Source organism: Stegastes partitus, unplaced genomic scaffold, assembly GCF_000690725.1.
Source record: "Stegastes partitus isolate 25-593 unplaced genomic scaffold, Stegastes_partitus-1.0.2 Scaffold375, whole genome shotgun sequence".
In the NCBI taxonomy this organism is placed as follows: Eukaryota; Metazoa; Chordata; class Actinopteri; family Pomacentridae; genus Stegastes; species Stegastes partitus.
Window position 1 is genome coordinate 485,910 of NW_007578106.1, and position 21,774 is coordinate 507,683.

Consider the following 21,774-nt stretch of genomic DNA (forward strand, 5'->3'; position numbering starts at 1 on the left):
AATCTCATGTCCTCTAGACTTAATATGTTTCTGATTGTAGTCACCACATTTTGCAGATGCACCAAAGTACACTGATTAAAAAAAGATTACATTCGTCAGGCTCTATTTGATTTTTGCACGTCGTAAGCTGGTGACAAAGAGCACCTCCTCAGACCTTTAGTAAAACTATGAGCCTTGCTACCTCTGCTGGAGGAATGTATGCAGTGCTGCTCACCGAGGCTTTCATCAGCCTCTGTTAGTGCTGACTGTGGGAAAAGCTTCTGAATAGGAAGATGATTCATTGTTGGAAATTTTTCTAAAAAAACAAACATTTCCAGTCGTGCAAAAAGTGTTCATTGTCTAGACTGGCCCGGCTCACCTGTGGCTTAGACCGTGCAAACACTGCAGATAATCTGTCACCATGGGATCAGCTATTTTAAACAAGCTACCTCCCTGAACAAATACATCCTACCAGTCTCCATACTGTGCTGTTGGATGCCTAACATTTTATCACTATATGTTAAAGGAACTTCTTCATGTTTTCTGAGAGCAGGTTTTTGTAGCTTTTTGCTGTGAGAACATTAAATGTAAAATACCAAGCTGATGATCACACCAACCCCAAGACAGTCTGAAGAGTGAAATACACAGATTCAAATGTCAGAAAGACCCACAATTCAGAATTCAGGTTTGTACATTGATATCAGCCTCAAATTATTTGACAAGTTGCTGTTTTTGTTTTTTAATAATTTGTAAATCAATAGTCTTTATTGGTATAAATATGAAGTTAACAAGCTTGCCAAAAATATCAAGGATAGTGTAGTTTAAAAAATAAAATAAAATCAATAAATGTAAGTATTTAATTAAGTGTACTAAGGAGGAAAAGAAGAAAAACTGTAAATATGTGTTGAGTGTGCCACATGTTTAATAGGCTATATCAAGATAATTCTCATACTCAGCGGTGTTTTATTTATTTATCTCATAGCTTAAGACATGCAGTCACTGATTGTGAAGGTTGGCGTACTACATGCCAACACAATCCGTTGTTTGTTGTTGTTTTCTGGCAAATCAACAAATCAAGCTTTTTAAAGTATTCAGTATCGTTGTAGTTATTGTCTCCTATGAGAAAGTGCAACTGATAATTGATCCTTTAAGGGTTTGAATTCCCAGTTTCGGGTCAGAAATCAATGACGTTTGTTTGAGTTTTGGTTTCGTGCCTTTATTGTTACTGATAAGTATCTTTTGTTAATGAGAGAGACAGACTCTGATGATAAGGAGCTGAAGGCCGTGTTAGTCTGAGGCTGATCAGTGTTGGGTGTTATCTGATCAGTTAGTCTCAGGACCAGCTGAAGAAAAGGGACTTTTTTAAAGGGAATTCTGCTCTTGGGTTTACTGTGCCTGAAATGTGTTTTGGCGGCTGAGATGTAACCAAACCTGAAATGCACTCCCCACATGCATGTCCATAATAAACCTTCAGTTGGGACTTTATACAGTTTATACAGTTTATAAGAACACATGCTACATACTACAGTATGTCTCCATGCCTGGTGTAAACTGAGACAAGCTCCTGTATTTACCGCCTCTGTGCCGCCGAGTCCACAGAGGGCAGTCAACCTCAGAACTTTCACGTAGAAAACAAACACAGCTTGTTTCTCGTCGGACACATTTACTCAGCGCACCTCCAGAAAGACGCGCCGCATTGTCACATTTGTCACTAGTGTGGCTGCAGGTGAGTGTAGATATGTGGGATATACCTTTTATCTTACTTTTTTAAACCTCGATGTTGCGGCATGTAATTTAAATCCTCGCTATCGACTCGAGCATCACGTCTCCACCGGATGTAGCTTTATTGAAGCAGAAAGCTATGAATGGAGCTAGCTCACTCGCTAACACAACATTAGCCACCGTTAGCATCAGATGCCGCTATTGTAGCCCCGTGGAGGCAGCGGTAGTTGACATTTGCAGCTTCCGTTTGCCGTTTTTTCTCAAAATGTATTTTAGCGACATGTGTGCTTATCGTTGCTTATATCAGAAAACACAAATGTGAGGAACAAAAAAGCAACAGAAACGAGGCTAACGTTAGCATTGTGCTACTTCTGTGTTGTGGCATTCGTTACAGCTGTCACTATGACAACCGACTGGACCAAACCGACTCTTTCACCGCGTTGTTAACTAGTTATTAGTCTAACTAGCTGGTTATTGTAAAGCTGTGTTTAGTGAAGTGTGTGTGTTGTGAGTTGTGCTGCTGTAGCACGAGGCTCAGAGAGAGAACTAGCTAACACACTTCATGTTTAGATGGTTGTTCTAACAGTAACACGTGTTTTATTCTCACTAATACACATATTTGCAGTTTATAATAATGTCCTTCCAACTAAAGACACGTGGCTCTTTTAAAATGAATAAATAATGTAGAGATACCTGGGTAAAGAGTTGAACAATGCACCAAGCAGATCTTTTTTTATTGAGCATATATCTTGTGCAGCATGTTTAACCAGAGCCTGAAGCACCGTGTTCAAGGTTTCACACATTCATGTTGTCCTTCTTCAGTGACAGTCATCCTTGTTCACGTGCTCCTCACATGCATTAAACCTGCTGCACAGTGAATATGGAGCTTAACTGTCAAAATACTGTAAAACAAAATCTGACAGAAGAATGAGATGTTTCTCGGTAGTATTATTACATCTTCTGATTTGTACTTGTACTTACTACAGATGGCGACTACAAAGGTTCCAGAGGTTCGTGACATCACACGGATCGAGAGGATTGGTCAGTACACTGTCTCATAATGGTGTGGTGACCATAACAAGTGTTGATGGGGTTTGTGCGGTACTCTACATGTGGGTAATAACACTGTGTTTATCCTGACCGTGTGTTTAGGGGCACATTCTCATATTCGTGGCCTCGGTTTGGACGATGCTTTGGAGCCCAGACAGGTAAGTCTGGAATTCATATTCTACAACTCTGGTGGGACTTTCGTGTCATTAAATTAAGGCAAAGAGGGTTTTTCAGGGGTCCAGACGAATTTCTTACATTAGCTTCACTGATGCACCATGTCCACGTCGATGTACCCCAACTGTTTTGTCACAAATACATTTCAGTCGTTACCTTTTTGTCAGTTCCCATACACAGCGTTACATGAATGATTGTTAGCAGGAGTAAAGCTGCTTGTACACTGAAGCTGTTCTTTTAATGAGCACGACCTGGGACTTAATCAAAAGCAGCTTCTCTTCGGCTTTATTATAAGCAGTGGTACGTTTTACTGTCATTTGTGACTCCGCAAGGCTTCAGTTGGTCATTGCCTGGTGCTGAAATCCTGCAGGAACCAGGGCTGCTCTGGTGGCCATGCACCTAAAACTGACCCTATGAGCACCTAACCCTGACCCTATGCACAGGCCAAGAGTCTCGGAGACAGTTTGCTTTGATGCCATGAACTCTTTTGCCAGCCATGTTTTGCTGCCCAGTCGTCGGAGTAAATGCACTGCATGATGTTGGTAAAGGTTCTGCACTTACATAGCGCCTCTCTGCCTCCAGGCCCTTTACAGTGTTTTCTCATTCACTCATTTACACACCAGGCAAGACACCTGCCTGCCACTGGGAGCGACTTCAGGTTCAGTGTCCTGCCGAAGGACACTTGGGCAGGGCATCAAACCGCCAACCTTGCGATTAGAGGACACCCGCTCTACCACCTGAGCCACTAGCGGTGGTGGGTGGGGTGGCGAGAACAATGGCAAGCAGAGGCTAATGCAGTTTAGAGGCAGAGAGAATGACCCCGATGTTTTCTGAAAAGACAGCGTCCACATGTCCCGTTAACGCCTCACATGCAGACCATGGACAGACCTTACGTTCTACTGATGTTCTCTAGAGGCCTCACATGCACCAGCAGATGATCTAGTAGGTGACTGTGCAGACAGAAGGCTGTAACTCCTGATCTGTTACTGGAGTGCATTCAACTAAGACAAGAGTGAAGTAAAGCGTTCTGATATTTATCAAACTAGAGTTGAGTGTTTTTACCTACCTGGGCAGGTGACCCAGAGACACACAGACAGAACCGCTACATGCTGCCCACACCACTACAACCAGAGCCAGTGATAATGTTTAGTCACACTTGACAAATGCAGTGATTCCGATGAACTACGATCAGCTTAAGTGTTGTGATTTGAAACAAGCTCTGTGTACTGGATTAAAACACTCCTATGCTGAGCTGCTCAGACTGCCAGCGCTGCAGATGTGCATGAATATGTGTCACATTTGGCCTCAAGGATACCTGTTCTTGTTCACCTGCAGGTGTCTCAGGGGATGGTCGGCCAGCTGGCCTCCCGTCGAGCAGCCGGGGTCATCTTGGAGATGATCAAAGATGGCCACATTGCTGGCAGGGCGGTGCTGATTGCTGGCCAACCTGGCACAGGAAAGACTGCCATCGCTATGGGTGAGGGCTTCGCTGGAGGCTTTCCAGACACAATGTGATCCTCTACTGGAAGTGATACTGTTTCCTCGTGTTGATTTAATTGGCTTAAGATATGTTTTTGTTAAAACAAGAGTTCCTGCTCCCGGATGGACCAGCAGCAGAGGATAGGTTCAGCTCAGACTGTGTTTCTCTGTGCAGGCATCGCCCAGTCTCTTGGCCCTGACACGCCCTTCACAGCACTGGCTGGGAGCGAAATCTTCTCCCTGGAGATGAGCAAGACCGAGGCACTGAGCCAAGCTTTTAGGAAAGCCATCGGAGTGAGGATCAAGTGAGTGAGCAAACCCAATAATGGTGTTTTGTAGTTGTTTTGAGTTTGACACGAGTTCACTGTGTTTGTTTTTCATTTACAGAGAAGAGACGGAGATCATTGAAGGAGAGGTGGTGGAGATCCAGATTGATAGACCAGCCACTGGAACGGTAAACTGCTCACACTCACGATTAACTGCCTGATTTAAAAAGTGTTTCACAGAACACACAGTGGCAGTAATGACTGGTATCACATGTAGAAGGAACTTATCAATACTAGAAACACACGTCTGAAGGCTGCTGAGATGATCATTTACTGGAGGAACCCGTTTATTAAACATTTTAAACCTTCAACCAGGGTGCCAAGGTGGGCAAGCTGACTCTAAAAACCACTGAGATGGAGACAATATATGATTTGGGCAACAAGATGATTGACAGTCTCAGTAAGGAGAAGGTTCAAGCTGGGTGAGTTCATCTCCTGGTTATTGATCTGTTATTGCCATGAGATCAGCAGTCACTCATAAACATCAGACTTGAGCTGTTTCGCTGTTTTTTTTCCTCAGAGATGTCATCACCATCGACAAAGCCACCGGGAAGATCAGCAAGTTGGGCCGCTCCTTCACCAGAGCCAGAGACTACGATGCCATGGGAGCTCAGGTACGCCGACGCATCCCTAAAGTCCTCCTGCTGGAGCCCACTAAACAGCAGCAGGACTCGACACTAACAAAGCCACAGTATTTGTGTTTTATATGATAGTCAATCAAATAAAGAGAGTCTCAGTATCGATTAGCTATTCCTTTTCCTGTGTGTTCTGAATAGTTTTTTTGTTTTTGCTGTTTTTGCAGACACAGTTTGTACAGTGTCCAGAGGGAGAGCTGCAGAAGAGGAAGGAGGTGGTCCACACGGTGTCGCTCCATGAGATCGACGTCATCAACAGCCGCACACAGGGCTTCCTGGCTCTGTTCTCCGGAGACACCGGAGAGATCAAGTCTGAGGTCCGCGAGCAGATTAATGCCAAAGTGTGCGAGTGGAGGGAAGAAGGAAAGGCGGAGATCATTCCAGGGGTAGGTTTAAGCATGTGTTTGGTATTTATCCTTAACCCCTTCAAACCATGCACTGACGGGATCTAAACGTGTCGGCTTCATGTCTGAATGAGCATCCTCAGACCTGCTAGCATTTACACGCCACCTTCAACACCAGTCACATGAACAGGGAGACAGTTGTGTAAATCAGTTCAGTAAAGGCATTTCCACATTTTAATGTTGATCCCAAAGCGTCACAAAGAGCACAACAGACACAGTTTGCATATATTTCTCATTTACAATTCACGTCTGTTACAAACTGAAATGTCCAGAACACTAAAACTTTATTGTCATTAAGACGGAGCAGCTCACATGGTTGAGACTCTCCGATAACAAATGTAATCTGGGTTTTGACGCGACGTTAACAGAAGCTGAGGTTTAGTTTGGTGCTTCTAGCCACGTGGTGTGCATGACAGGCAGCATGTGTCTGTCTCTGTGGTGGAAATGTCTGAATCAAGGAGCATTAAGGTGACCGAAGTCTAAACGGCAGAATCATGGCTTTAACCGACTGATGAAGCAAAAACTCTGCATATCCACGTCTTAAAAAGGGCTTAAAGTTTGTCTAATGTTCAGGTTCTCTTTTCAGACATGTAGAGTGTGGTTTTTATTACCTGACAGTTTTGGCGACAACGCTCGCCTTCTTCAGAGATGACAACTGACAGCGAGTGACGTGTCAGCCGGCAGATTTTGACAGCCGGCACCTGCGGCATAAAGTTTGACTTAACTTAACTAATTTCCTGTGTCGATGGTTGCAGGTGTTATTTATTGACGAGGTCCACATGCTGGACATGGAGTGTTTCTCCTTCCTGAACCGGGCCCTGGAGAGCGACCTGTCCCCGGTCCTCATCATGGCCACCAACAGAGGCATCACTCGGTACTGTTCATGTCGACAGCTTGTCATGTGTAATCTAGTTTTACCATCTGTTAGGAGATTTAAAGTGTTGATATTTATATGACTACTAGTGCGGTGAATGTCCACACATCACCACATAATGTCCTCATTATTTTATGTTTTTTAAATTACTTTAAATTGTAAGTAAAGACAAAAAGTCTGTTTATTTTACAGATTTCACAAAGCAAATAAAATGATTTAGTTTAACCTTTAGTAGCTTCGGTGTTGATCATATTAACGATTTTTACCCACAGAATTCGTGGCACCAACTATCAGAGCCCTCATGGCATCCCCATCGACCTCCTGGACCGCCTGCTCATCATCGCCACCTCCCCGTACACCGAAAAAGAGACGCGGCAGATCCTCAAGATCCGGTGAGAATCTCGTTTGTCGTCCGTCGGCAGACTTTGTTTCCGTTTTCCCGGGATTGCAAAAGGAAGTAAAGCCGTCGGTTTGTGTTTCAGGTGTGAGGAGGAGGACGTGGAGCTGAGTGAGGAGGCTCACACGGTCCTCACTCGCATCGGCATGGAGACGTCGCTGCGCTACGCCATCCAGCTGATCAGCACCGCAGGACTGGTGTGCCGCAAACGCAAGGTAACCGTGAACACGCAGACGTCACTTCTGAAGCTGAAAATAACGTTAGAAAGTCTTCAACGTAAACTCTTTTGTGAAGAACTTGATATTGTTCAGCATCATGACTGCCTTTAGCTTCATTTGTGGTGTTCTGGTTTCTTCAGGGGACAGAAGTTCAGGTGGAGGACATCAAACGGGTTTACTCTCTGTTCCTGGACGAGGCCAGATCCTCTCAGTACATGAAGGAGTATCAGGATTCCTTCCTCTTTAACGAAACACGTGAGTTTGCTGGTTTTCCTTTGTCTCCCTGATTCCCTCAGATCAGAGTTCACACTGAGTCTGAGTTAAACCACACTACAAACAACACGTCGAAATGCCAGAAAGGCTCTGACCCCGGGAAGCTGCTGTCATTAGTGAAGACTTTTACCACATTCAGTACGACTGTTCTCCAAACTGTAGTGCTGATGGTAGGAAGAAGGATCTAAGGATCAATACCAAATCAGAAGGAATCACAAGGACTGCTCCAGTAGATTCTCATTATTTAAACAATCACTGGTCTTGTTCCAAAAGCAGGGGAAGGATTTTTCAGTGCAAAACATACAAATTTGACCTTAAATGGTGAGTAAGTGAGACATGTGGTTGTGTTTCAGAAGCGGCTGCCATGGACACCTCGTAATGAGCAGAGCAGCTTCGTTTTCTTACTCTGTGAAGGTTTTTATGTCGCCCGTCGTCGCCTGGAGTCCATTCAGACCTGGATGTTACCTAAATCTGAATTCAGCTGTGAGTTCCAGACCTGTAAAGTTCACCAACGTCTTTCTTCTCTGTCCACCTTTAGTTCGACAATGTTTGAATTCAGATTTTTTTTTGCATTGAAATTTAACCTTATTCTGAATTTACCACGATTCTGTTCATCACTGAGGCCTTGTGGCAGGAAAATCCATTCCTTCTGTGTGTTTTTCTTTGTTTATTTTTATGAAAATGATTAAACAGGCTTTTCTAAGCATGTTCTGCTTTTCAGGTTTTTTTTGTGTTAAAAGCTTGAATGCTGCAAAACAGATTTTAATTTGGAGAAAAGAATGGTTGGACCATCGTAGTGAATCTTTAATTTTAGATTATTTGATTGTATTTATGACTATATTTCATTTCATAATATTTGTTTTTTTTTAATGTAAAACCTCGGAGAACACGTGATGGAGAACCTTAGCTGTCAGTGGTGCTGAAGCACAGACAATAAATGTAGAAATACGTATAATCAAGTCATAAAATAGTACGTGGCTCTATTAGATAAAGGATGCTGTAGGAATTAACTGTTTAATCTTCAGAACAACTTGAAACCCAGACTGTTGGTAGTTCAGGGTTTCTGGCCCACAGAATAATAATAATAATAATTTATTTTTAAATAATTTATTTACGTAAACATCCCTTACAGGCTCTTTCTTTTCTTCCCTACATATTGCTATATTTATATGTGAATATTTGAAGAGTTCATTTGCAAAAACAGGTAACTGCATTTTTATAGATTTTCATAAAACTGTTTTCTTGAGATAAAATCAATCAGACTGAGGCTGAGTGAATCTGACTCAGTAGAAATGACAACAACAGAGAGAACTGATTGATATTGTCTCAGGTAGACGATGGAACAGTGGGTCTATGAAGGTTTGTGAAGATGGAGGTATCTGTTCCTGCAAACAAACTCTTCATTTTTCATTAAAAATGTCATTGTTTAAAAGAAAGGGGACAAAATATACAATAAAAGGTGTGTTTGAATGATTTTAGATGATCTATAGATATTGATAATACATTACTAATTTGAATTCTTTTCACCTCAACTGTCGTGTAGTGAATATCGTGACAACCCTGATCCACTCCTGTATGGATCAGACAGACACCGATGTAACAGCGCCGGTCCGTCTTATTCACACCTGTACTTGTGTCTGCGGTGCACCTGAGGAGGAATGTTTTAGACGCCTGAGACGTTTCTCACAGGACGTCCTGATCATACGATGTTCATCAGCTTTCCACGTACGAGAGGAAACGCAGTCCTCCGTGGAGTTGTTCCTCACATGTAGATGTAGCAAATTAGTAGTTTATTTTGCAGTAATACTTTTTGAAAGTCGGACTTAAATGTGCTCAATGGACTGTAAACACATCGTCTAAGTATTGGTTTTGTTTAAGCAATGAGTCTTCCACAGCGTGGCCTCATTCAGTGGCTGTGAGCTCAGTACATGCACTTACCTAAAAAACTACAACTACACATTCTGTATGAGACCAGTGAGCTTGACATTTGCACCACAAGGTGGCGCCCAAACATCTCTGCTGTAAACCAAACAATACATTCTTCAATCTGTGTGAGATGAACATGATTCCTCGCTGTGCTTTTCAATAAGCAAGTCCAGCAGCATTACAGCGTTCTGGTTCCAGCCTTAAAATATCCTCTTAATGAATCATTTACATGTTGCTGTATGATGGGTGTGAACTCGAACCATAATTGACTGCTGCTGGTCCACACCTCGGTCTGATACACTCTGGGTGCTACCCAGCATTATCACACTCCTCCTCACACCCAGAGCTTCCTGTAAGTCCCATTAGCTCATCTTTCTTTGTGGAGATAATTTGGGTTCATGATCAGAACTGTTTACTTCAACAGGACGCTGCTAACAGAGGAATAGAAATCATACATGTCAGTGTGTGTTTGTCCAAACTAGGCATGAAATTGTAATTTTCACATTGAGCACTATTAGATTGATCTGCTGCTTGTTATTGGTCATGAGCTCTAAAAACAGCATTCAATTATTAGAAGTATTTTTGCATTAAGTTGACACGCAGCACATTTACCGTCTGCGATCAAAGAGTCAGAGACTTGTTGCAGGAATTCTGATGAAACCGCGGCTCAGATATTAATATCAGCGTCTATTAGATGCTGCATTTCGTTCCAACCAATTAAAGTGGATTAATCAATTTTACCTGCGTGTAGCGTGTGAGCAGAGCAGACTGTCTCCTACGTGATAATGAATATTTAATGTTTGGTGGTGGAGGGAGCGAGCTCTGCGTGGATTACCCTGCTGCCTACATCCCATAAATCCCCCTCAGTCCCACGAGGCTGCCGTTGGCTGCTGCCTACCACCGCATCTGATGGATTCACTGGTTGGATTTACGCTGGATAAACTTCACCAGGGTTCAGTTGTTTGAATGTAAAACAGGGCGTGTGCACTGCCCCACTGTTGGGAATAATCTGGCTCATTTTTAGCATTTACAGGAGCAGTTTTCTGACTGGTGCTCGCGTACATTATTTACTTGGTGATAAAATGTGGACGTCTTAATCAGAATGTGAGCAGGCAGCGAGTCGTCCTCCTCTGAGCGCAGCTACACCAGTCTCTGTGCATTTCATATCTATTTGAATACACTTGACCTCGGGACATTTCTGTTTCTTCAGTGTCAGTGTGAATCCAAATCATTGTTTACAGATCACATTCAGCTCAGGCCCTCTGGGTGCGAGCAGGTTTTCTTGGATTGGCTCCCACTCTTTGTCTGCACACCACTGTCCACAGGCTACACGGCTGCGCAGCATGCTAACCAGCATGCTAACATGTTGTGGCATTTTGCCGGCTGCACAGATTTGGGTGCCCTTTTTCTCTGCTTCACTCCAGTCATGGTCGCTTTCTGCAAATGTCCCCATCATGCAACCCCAGTCCTAGATCCATCTCTGTTGTTGTTGTTGCTTTTCTTAATAGAGACATTAGTTATCATCAGCCAGTGCTGCTCTGTGGACAGGAATCAGTGACCTGAGGATCTTCACCTGGGTCACGATGACGGGCAGCCGAGCTTTCTGCACTATTGAGCATGTCAGAGGTCAGCGGCGTCCCACAGGCTGATGAATGAATGTATGAATGTCATCAGCTAAATGCGTCTATATCAAAATAAGCTCATCACTCATGAAATGTGTCGACCCTTTGATCAATGGCATTGATTTGCGATATTGTCAACAGAAGCTGGGATTTGCAAATAGATTCAGCTGTCAGCCCGGATCCGACCACGATCAGATTCCTCCTGAACCGGCTCCTGACACGACATCACAGTCCAAGACTCCTTTCAGGAGACTGAAGGAGCCACACAGGCGGTGGTTTGGCTTGTTGCATTATGTCAGAAGCAGTCATTGCCTTATGTTTTAAAAATTTGACTCAACTATTGCTGTTTGTAGTCATGAAGAAGCTCCGCTGTGGTGTTGTACAGTGACTTTGAATGTGGCTGTTGACCGTCGGCCCGATGTGACCCTGACCCGGTCTGGAAGCAAACTGACTCACCCATCCTGTCTCCGTTTCTTAATCCATCACATCTGACGCCACACTTGACTCGAGCACTTCTCAGGTACGTGTTCATGGAGAGGTGGACTTCTCACAGCACAAATGACCTCAGTGTCAGGAAGTCAGACGGTCCTTCAATGGAAACACAGGAACGGACACCTCGCCAGAGTTTGTTCTGCTGTTTACTCGAGTACAGATTTAGGGAACTTGTGCTTCAGTTGATCAGAGGTGGATATGAGGCTCTGTGGTGTTTGGTGTTTTTGATCTGCTGGTCGACCAAACATGAGTGAAATAAGCAGGCTGAGCATTTTCTCCTTGAAACTCAAGGACGCAGATTTAGACTTCCAGGTTTTATAAGTAACTAAACTGGTAACCAGTCCAGACAACGCTCTGGGTTGGACTGACCGTATCAGTGGACTCCTGTAAATTCTCTTTTCATTTACACACTTCAAGATGATCAGAAAATCACAATTTTATCTGTAATTTACAACCAGGCAGCGTCATTACTGAGCTCGTTACTAAAATACACTCGGTTCTAATACTTCAATTAAAGAAACTAGCTTAGTTTACTAACGGTGCCACAATCCTGAGCTTGTTTTTTTACACAACTAAAGACTTTCAACCATAAACTGATGCAGAAAAGGCTCAAATTCATAATTCGATGTTTATAAAAATTCACCAAAATGCAATAAATATATGTTTTGATGCTCAGATTTTTTAAGACAGCGGCTTAATGTTATTCCATTTTAAGGCGAAGGGCATTATTTTCATGGAAGAAAATCAAAATCTGTAACTACGATGCTTAGAGATAAGTTCTCAAGGCTTCTCAAGGCTTCCTGGAGAAGGACCTTCAGGGTTCCTTTCAGTCTCTGAATTCTGAAGCTACATAAACGACTCAATAACCACCTTGGATTAGCTGGAAATGTTCACAAAGATGAAGGCAAGGCTGCTTTTTGAGCTCATGAAAACCTGAGATTTTCAGTGATATGTGTTTTTCACAGGACAGCGATGCTACAACCACATGGCTGTCTGTTAGAATCAGTCTTTATTAATCCCACAGGGGAGAAATTAGCATGGTTACAGCAGAAACATTTAGGAAATGTACTACAAAAATAGAAATAAACCAAGAATATGACGCATTAAACTTGATTATTAAACTTAGTAGTTAAAATGAGCTCAGCCTTAAACATCCACAGCAGTAAAATGAGTCCAAATGCAGGATATTTAATATTAAAACGCTGACAGGAAAGCATCTGAAGCCTTCTTCCATCTGCTATCGTCCTCCTATTCTGTATTTATTATGGCGTCTGTCTTGCCACATTTTCTTTTTTGATGTCATGTTCTTTAAATAGGATTTTTGGATTTAGGCACCAGTTGGAATGTGGCGTTCATGAATGGATAGAATCTGAGTCCATTTCCTGGGGTTTCCAAGAGAAAATAAATCTCCATCCTCCTGTCTCTCACTGCCATATGTGAAGAGGCAGAGCGAGTGATTCCTGCGGTAGAGTCGGAGGAGGAGGAGGAGGAGGTCAGTGGAAGTGCTTCATGCCTTCACATCTGGTGGTGAACGTGGAGAATCTGCGATGCTGGACAGACGGCGTTAAGTGATCTGATGAGTGGATGTAGGAACAATCTGAAAAGAAAACACCGGGTACGTTTGAGTACATTATAATGTCATGAGATGTTTAAATAAATTAAGAAACTGAAGTGAATGTATGCTCCTTTTTTCCCCCCTTTCGCCACTTTGGGTAAATTTCAAACCATTTCAAAGGCTGCAGACGACAGAGTTTTTAGGCTTTTTTTTTTCCCAGCACATATAAAAATACTCAAATCTTCTTTGTGGACGGATCTTAAGGATGAGTGGCAACATGCAGCCAGGTTCCCATCATTGTCTGACAGTCTGCAACGCCCGGTGGGTCAGCAACCATCATGAATAATCTATCAGGCCCATTTATCACTCATCTCACAGTCCTGCCTCAGTGACATCCATTCATTTGTGGTTAACAGCTCTCGTTGCTCCGGCGGTGCACGAGGTGAGGAGAGTGAAAGCAGAGCACGAAAGAAGCCCGAGCCAACCATAAATTCTTCATTCAGCTCAAGGTTTGGCAAGATCAATGCTCGGATTGTGTGTCATTTAAATTACAAGACAGAGAAACAGTGTGTATGTTAATGAGACGGGCCGTGACAGCTGCATTGGAGACAATCAGAGGCGGGTTCATCTGATGCTTTGTTAGTTCAGCCGGACGAGTCACGTTTGGATTGTTTTACTAAAGCAGCAGTATGTAGTTTAAATGTGGGCTCTGAGGTCACTGCTCCCTACAGATATGTACTGTCTGACATGCCACAGGGTGAGCCGGGAAACGTTGGCCGATTAAACGGACCGCCAGAAGTCGGAGGGTGTGTGTGGAGCTCCAGGTCTCACGCCAAAGATGCAACAGCTTCAACTTTCTAATGACAGATCAGTGATGAGTTCATGTCCAGAACTGAGATGATTTCATCTGTATTCACGCCGTCAGTCTGGTTTATGACTAAAAGTTTAAAATCCTCTGTGACACTCAGTGATGCTAATGTCACCGTGCTACCATGCTAAGCTACCCACGCATGCCATTTTAATTTGACAATTTATGCCTAAATTTGTTAATTATAGCACCAATTATAAACTCAAACTGTCGGCTCACTGAGCACCAACTTGTTTTTTGCCAACCAGCTGAAAGTCTGTCAGTGTGTCACAAACGTGTTCAATCACTGTGATGGTTTGTTCAGTTCTAGATTAAATGAGAAGCGCCATCGATGAACATGAAGAGTTTCTCCAAAGTCACATTGTACTGGGAGGTGAACAGAAGTCCGCATGAAGACAGAATTTCAAAGCATTTAATATTTAATATGAAATGTCATAAATATGGAACCATACAGCTGCTGCAAGCAAGAAGCTTCCAGCAGCTGTATGGTTATAGTATAGTTCTAGTATATATACCCTGTATGCATGAATCAGAACCAGCAGATTGTCCTCGCTGCTGTACGAGGCTTGTGCCAGTAATTGGAGTTCCTCCTCCTCACCGGTACAAGCAGCAGAACTATATGACGTGTATTTAGCTCTGCAGCGAGTTTCCAACAGTGAAAGATGGATGATGGAAGCTTTTCCCTTATTGTTGGCTTTAATGATGATGGTAGAAAACTGTCTAAGATGTTCGTCCTAAACCACCCGATGGGTCCAGTAGAGTCGAGGTGTGGTGACTGTGAAGGTCACAGCATGTGATTTACATAATGTTCATTCTCATCAAACCGGTCAGTGACCCTTTGTGCCCTGTGGATGGAGGTGGAGGAGACCACTCCCATCAGGACATACATGTTTTATCACAGGATAAAGGTGATCGCTCAGAAACAATACAGCATTGATTTTCTGTGGCTGTTCTCTCTGAGAGGACGAGTGGACCCAGTGGACCCAGTGGACCCAGTGGACCCAGCCTCTGACTGGGTCAGCTCACTGCAGGAGTCAAGAGTTCAGGCTTTTCCCTTTAATTTGTGTGAGAGGTGATCATGGTTCAGACCTTTAAGGATGAAGATTTGTACTATTGCACATCCCGGTGCTGCATGTGGACGTTCTATCGACGTTTTCAGAAGCTCAGTAAAGAAAAAAACATGTTGAACCTGTTCTGAATGCAGTGGGGACTCTGGTTTAAAATGTCTCTTTTGTGGTCATAAAGCACATATTGGACAAACTGAAGCTTTGGCCTGATGCTGGATCTTAAAGAAAAGTGCAGCATTTACAAAACATACCACAGCTCACCTCCAGGAGGATGAAACATGATTCAGCATTTGATAAAACATTTAATTTAAAACTAGAACATCAGAGCGGTGCTATAGAGCCAAAGCACCCAAAGTCTGAGAACCATGAATATATAAAATGCATGAAGCCAGCTTTTGTTTTTTAGCGTATTCCACTGATGCTGCTGCTCCTCAGTAGGATTCATCTTCAGGCACCAGACATCTGAAGCTGAACTCATGGCGATCCATCCACCAGATCTCACTGTGGTGTTACAGGAGAAGCTAAGTTATCCGTCTCTATCCTCTGAAGACCACGAATGAATGACCAGAATTCACATCCTGGAGTTGAGATGTTTCAGTCAGGATCAGAGCGTTGGACCGTCCCCAGAGCTCTGCTGCTGCTGGAGTTCCTACAGACGCCTGAGTCTTGTCTGAATGTTTGGAGGTTCTGCTGTTAGGATTCACTGTTTTGACAAATGGGACTCTGTGTATTGTAGGTACTCGGCTCAACTTTGCTGCAGCATATTGGAGCGTGACTGATGCAGGCCGGCTGGAGAGCGCTCTGCTACCCAGAGATGGGTAAAATAAACTCGATGAGTAATGTGTTCCTGGAGCGAAGCGCTTTTAATTACACACTGCAAAGTCACAGAATATCCTGAAATCATGTTTGTGTCTGTTTCATGGTGGAAACACGTTGCTCTTGTTGTCTTGCAGGAGAGCATGTGAGCGCTGTGTTGCTGCTGTAGGTGTGTCCTGTTTGATCCGTCCAGCCTGACAGACAGCTGTGTGTGATGTGTGTGTGATGTGTGTGTGTACATGTTGTATGTATAGCGTGTAATGTGACCTCCTGCTTCCATTCACACAGAGCTGCTGCCATTCACTGCACTTTACACGCAGAATCATTCACAAAGCTGCCTCCCTGCCTGGGCTTCACGTGAGGGACACATGAATGCAGATGCTCGCGTGCACACATGGACTCGTCTTTAAATAGCCCGTGGACGTTTTTCTGAATCGGCTTCTGCTGCGGTGGAAACATCACGTCTAAAAATGGCATCATGAGAGCCAAAAATAGCAACGAAACCCAACCAACATCATTCACTGTTTGCCAAGTCAAGCATAAGCTCATGTTTAATTCAGAGAACTCAGGTATTCATAATTCACAGTTGCTTCACCCAAGACACTGAAGCCACTGCGGCACATAACAGGCACACTGCGGTGACACTACTCCACTGTCAATTTACATTACATCCTCGTTAGCAAGCATGCAAATCACATTAATCCCTCGTCGCATTGGGGACCTCACTGACACAGTCTGAAACGAAGCCACTGCTTCGAGGCCTGAAGGCAACGAGAAGTGATCATTAGACCGGGCTGAGGGCCGATGACGTCTTCCTCGGGCCTGCCCATTACTCGCCATTCACGTCTTCTTGAGTCGTTTGCATTGACATTGCTTAGCCCACCATGAAGCACATCTCTTATTCATTCCACATGGGCAGACAGTAAAGAGGAGGAGGGCATCTCGTGCTTCCTGTGGAACATGTGTCAGCTCCTTTAATGACACACTAACACATGCAGAGCCGTGCATTAATGCACACGCTGACAGCTGAAGGTTAGTCGCCTCCTCGGGCCTCGGCCTCTGTTCACACATGAAGGCGGCGGCGCTCCATGAAGAGATGCTCAGCGAGGAGAGGAGGAGCGTCTCTGAGCCGTGTGAGGGTTAATGTGGCGTTCTGCACATCGGCTCACATCTTTTATTGTGTTTTTTTTAATTATAGGTTTTGTTTTTCATTCTGGTTTCCTGTTTAAAATCTGAATTAAATAATGAACAATTAATTAGCAAACCTCTTAAATATATGATTTTAGTATTTGGTGCACCTCAGGGATCAGTTCTTGAACTCTGTCTGTTCCCTACAACAGCTATAGTAGTATATTATATTAGCCAAAACATTAAGACATGTGAAGTAAATAGCAACGTTCTGCTGGAAACCCAAACCGCTCATGTACGACTCGAAGCACAAGGCCTCCGATCTCCCCCAAACCCAACCTGACAACCCTGTCTCGCCTAAATTCCACTCCTCTTGCGTTCTCTTTTACATTTTGGAAGAAACATAAGTTGTCGCCTGCGACCCTTGACAACACGCTTGATGCTCCATCTTCTGTGTTTCGGTCGAGGCCCAACCCATCTGACACATAACTGGTCATGTCAACGGAAAAAATGTTGATTTGAAAAGTGTTTAGGATGTAATCCAGCAGAAAAGACATTTCCCTGATGTTAGCATTTAGCATTTAGCAGCCTCAGGCCCTTAGGGAACACTCATTAGACTGTGTGGTTTAAATTTAGTGAATAATACAAAATCAGTTGGTCTTTGTTTTACTGTTATATATTTGTTAGTATAAGCAATTCATTTATATTAGTTCTTTATTTTACATTATTACTATTATTATTATCTTGAGCTCTATTTGACACTTCAGATGTGAACGTAAACTGGACAGCTAGTTGTGCAGATTTAAAAAAAAAAAAACATGTTTATTAATACCATAAGTATTTAATTTATCAAATATTACAATTATAATCAGTATCAGCATATCACAGCGCTCCAACTTTACTGCTGCTCTGCTCTCATGGAAACCTTTATTTAAAAAGCATTTTTCTAATTGGATTGAAATGACAGGTACAGACAAAATAATTACCTTTAAGAAACACGAGGACGTTATGTGCAGACTTCACGGGAACAAGAGGCTTTAGACTTGTTCTGTTGTTCAGTCACCAGAACCGGACGGATGGTTTAGTGTCTCAGCCTGAACCCGATGAGGCGCTGCTGTGTGTTTTATGAAGCTCCTTTATGGCTCCAGCAGCCTCTTTATTTTCTGCTGAGCCTCTCTGTGTCGTTCTACATCCTAGAAAAGCATCTTGATTTAAAATGTACCGTAAACGGGATTAAAGCTCGGCGTCAGTGTGTTTATTTCTGCTCCTGCTACTCACATGTTCTACGTTTCCGTGGTGACGTTTATTGGCGTCCGTGTCCGTGACGTGAAGGTCACTCGCTGTTCGTGTCGTCTTGTAACGACAGCGGTTGAAAACTTGAGCACGTCTCCGCCTCCAGCAAACCTCTGATGAAGCAAAGAGCTATTTTTGCTTTTTCCCCTCAATTGCACCGACAGCCTGGAGACGTGTTTGTAGTTTTTCATTCTCTGTTACTGCTTTTAATCCCCTCATGCTCAGTGCTGTTGGTACAAAGGAAATGTGCAGCGCGGGCCAACGTGTGATTTAGTTTATCGGTTTGCATCTTGGTGCAGTGCGCACACAAGGATCGCTCATTTCACCTCCACTGAATGCAAAAAGGGCTGCAGGTGGAGCGGTGGTTAGCATCGTAGCCTCACAGCAAGAAGGTCGCCGGTTCGCGTCCCGGGATCTTTCTGCGTGGAGTCTCCATGTTCTCCCCGTGCAGCGTGGGTTCTCTCCGGGTTCTCCAGCTTCCTCCCACAGTCCAGAAACATGTTGAGGTTAATTGGTGATTGTAAATTGTCCGTAGGTGTGAATGTGAGTGTGCTTGGTTGTCTGTCTCTAAGTGTAGCCCTGTGATAGACTGGTTACCTGTCCAGGTGAACCTGCCTTCACCCTGAGTCAGCTGGGATAGACTCCAGACCCCCATGACCCTAGTGAGGATTAAGCGGTGTATAGATAATGGATGGATGGATGCAAAAATGAAGCACTTTCCACTAAAAACACATCAGATCCACCCTAGAATGATCTCGCCTGAATAGAGCTGCTTTGTCTCACATGTGAACTTTAAACTAGAACACGTCAAACCGCTTCCTTCAGTGTTTCCAGCAGACGGCTGTGGTGCAGGTCGCTGTGTTTGTGCAGGTCGCTGTGTTTGTGCAGGTCGCTGTGTTTGTGCAGGTCGCTGTGTTTGTGCAGGTCGCTGTGTTTGTGCAGGTCGCTGTGTTTGTGAGGCAGTGTGAGGGGAAAGTCTGTGGGTGCCATCAGAGCGAGGTGAGAGATTCACAGTGGAGGTGTGATGCTGCACGTTGTGGATTCCTCTGTTCTGTGTCTTCTTCTGCAGACTCTGTGTTCTGCGTCACATGAACAATCTTTTTTTTTTTCTTAACCACAACTTTTATTTGTGCTGCTGCCGCTGCATTAATCATCACTCGGGTCTAATTACAGTAATGTCTCCGGCTGCAACCAGACCTTTGGGGAAGTACTCTGAAAACACAGACATTCCCGCAGATACAGTAGCAGCAATTACTCCTCTGTGATATCCCTTATTGCGGCTCAGGAGGGCACATTTTCACAAAGACCAGAACTATAAATCAAGGCGATTGCTCTTCTTGCTGAACGGACGTTTTCCCAGGAGAACAGTCGTGTTTCTTGACAGATTGTTATTTTAAAACTTTGCCATAAAAAGTCACGCGGTAATTAAATGGGTTTGTGGTCGTCGCCGCGACATAAAACTATTGTGTTTTAATTTTGTGCTGATCTGCTGACGAGATGAGCTCGTTTTCAGATGTGATTTATGATCAAAGCCATCGTGGCTCGTTCACTTGTTGACACTCGTTGCTGCTTTGGGGATTCTCTGATTAAAATAGTGATATAACAGACGTATTTAAAGGATTTGTCTCATTGTTAAACGGCTTTAAAGGCTGCAAAACACCAGATATTCAACTTGCTGTCTAATAGTTCTTTATGAATATGACAGAAACAAGCAGAGCCTCGTCCCCTGATGCTGTAAACCACATGTTTTTATCTAACTTATATTATAACTCTGAGGCTCTTCTTTCAGACGTCCAGTTCTCCAAACACACTCAAAGTCAGAATGTTATTTTACATGCTTGCAGGTTAAAACTTTGTTTGTTGGTAACACAGCCGGGCTCTGTGCTTCCCAAAATGCTCAGTAGCATTTAAAAAACGGATGGACCAAACAATGCCGCTTTCAAACTCCGAACAGGCTGACATTTTGAAGCTCCGCATCCACCGCCGGCTGTTTTTCAACCTAAATTTACCCTGCGTGTTGCACAAAGTTTGTCTTCTGTGAGCTTAAGTGGCAAAGTGCAAATGGAAATTCCAGTCCTTGCTCGAGCGGCTCCCCTCTTCCTGTCTACGCCCCAGTGTTTCCTGCCGGCTGCATGACTAGGTGTGTTGACTTTCAGATTGGAGCATCTGACTTTGGGGTGCACACACATTTGTCTGGTTGACTGTGGGAAAGGGTGTTGGCTTCTCTGGGTCATTCACAACCAAACACTAATTCTCCTCTCTGAGCTTCCTCCTGCTCCCGTGTAATCTTCCCTTCTTCAAAACGGACAGTGGGCTCTGTTTAAAATGTAGCTCCGCCAAATTAAAGACCTCACAGCCAACATGTCTTCCTTTGTCCCCGACACAGTGTGCACTTCCTCTTTGTGCAGCCTTGTCATAGACGAGTCCATCAGTGCTATTAGCTGCTGCTGCGTTGCTCTCTAATGAGCGGCAGCACAGAGAGGCCTTCAGACCAGGACTTCCTCACTCTCTGTGAAGGTAAATATTATGTTTTTTTTCTCCTCTGCATCCACAGCGTGGATGGAGCCGTGTGTCTGTGATGTGTCAGTGCGTCTGTAAACCACTCAGGAGGTTGCAGATTACTTTACAAACTGAGCCTGACAGAGGCCGCCTGACTGCACCTGAACAATACAGTAGTTCATTCATGGATCAGCTCCAGCCTCCTCTCACCGCCACAAAAATCAAGTCTTTGTAAGCCTCTGCAAAGACGAGGACAGCAGGAACTGAATGGGATCTAAGTCTGAAAAGTGGTGTTTATTTCAAAATAGAATAGTTTAAATACCTTTCAGCTGACTCGGCCCCGTGTGTCTTCACCGCAACAGAGCTGAACAAGACGTCTCACCAAAACGCTGGTTAGTTACCGAGGAAAAGGCAGCGATGGACTCAAAATGAAACCTACAGCAATCACAGCATGTCCCGGCTTCATTAACTATCAGTCATCTTCTGATTGGATGTTTTAATCTTTCTGATGGAGCAGCAGCCAGAAGTGTTGAACTCTGTTAAAGACTTAAACTCTTTCGTTTAAGTCTGGTTTATGAACATTCTTGCTTTAAATTCTGACCATTTTTTATTCTTTTTGTTTGTTTCTATGTTGGCAAATTCTGTTCTTTCTGTGTCTTCTTATTTTATTTTATTGAGTTTTAGGTCTAGTATTAGAATTTATCAATCAGCTGTGCTTGTATGTTTTGTCTTTTAATGTGATTCTATCTACTTATTTTTATGTTTGTAATTAAAAAAAAAAACTATTCCAGCCTTCATTTGTACTTTCTTCTCATTTTGTCTTATTATCAGTCAGACCTCTGAGCTGCACGAAGTCTTATGAAAGGTGACAAATAAAGATCGACTGATGGATAATCACGGGCAGAAGCTTCTATCTGATGCCATCCAGATGAACTGTTTGTTTTATTTATTTATTGATTTATTGTTATAAATTCAAC

General features: G+C 43.5%; 1 protein-coding gene across 2 annotated transcripts; it reads left to right on the plus strand.

The window, feature by feature from the left end:
* The first annotated feature begins 1,641 nt into the window (after positions 1 to 1,641).
* ruvbl2 (RuvB-like AAA ATPase 2) lies at positions 1,642 to 8,238 on the plus strand. 2 transcript variants are annotated; one of them, XM_008284847.1, is made up of 14 exons: positions 1,642 to 1,705; positions 2,688 to 2,742; positions 2,854 to 2,909; positions 4,261 to 4,402; positions 4,580 to 4,709; positions 4,792 to 4,858; positions 5,046 to 5,152; positions 5,251 to 5,344; positions 5,533 to 5,751; positions 6,525 to 6,643; positions 6,916 to 7,035; positions 7,126 to 7,255; positions 7,399 to 7,513; positions 7,885 to 8,238. In XM_008284847.1, the coding sequence occupies exons 2-14, from the start codon at positions 2,688 to 2,690 to the stop codon at positions 7,908 to 7,910; spliced, it is 1,380 nt and encodes a 459-aa protein (XP_008283069.1). In that variant the 5' UTR covers positions 1,642 to 1,705; the 3' UTR covers positions 7,911 to 8,238. The 2 variants fall into 2 exon arrangements, with proteins under 2 accessions (XP_008283069.1, XP_008283070.1); XM_008284848.1 differs by having other exon boundaries at positions 7,888 to 8,238.
* The last annotated feature ends 13,536 nt before the right edge of the window (positions 8,239 to 21,774 follow it).

Excerpts from the sequence above, each read along its gene's own strand:
- ruvbl2 (XM_008284847.1), top strand. The coding sequence starts at position 2,688 with ATGGCGACTACAAAGGTTCCAGAGGTTCGTGACATCACACGGATCGAG. Across the intron at positions 2,743-2,853 it reads CACACGGATCGAGAGGATTG|GGGCACATTCTCATATTCGT; the intron begins GTCAGTACACTG and ends CCGTGTGTTTAG. Across the intron at positions 7,256-7,398 it reads TGGTGTGCCGCAAACGCAAG|GGGACAGAAGTTCAGGTGGA; the intron begins GTAACCGTGAAC and ends TGGTTTCTTCAG.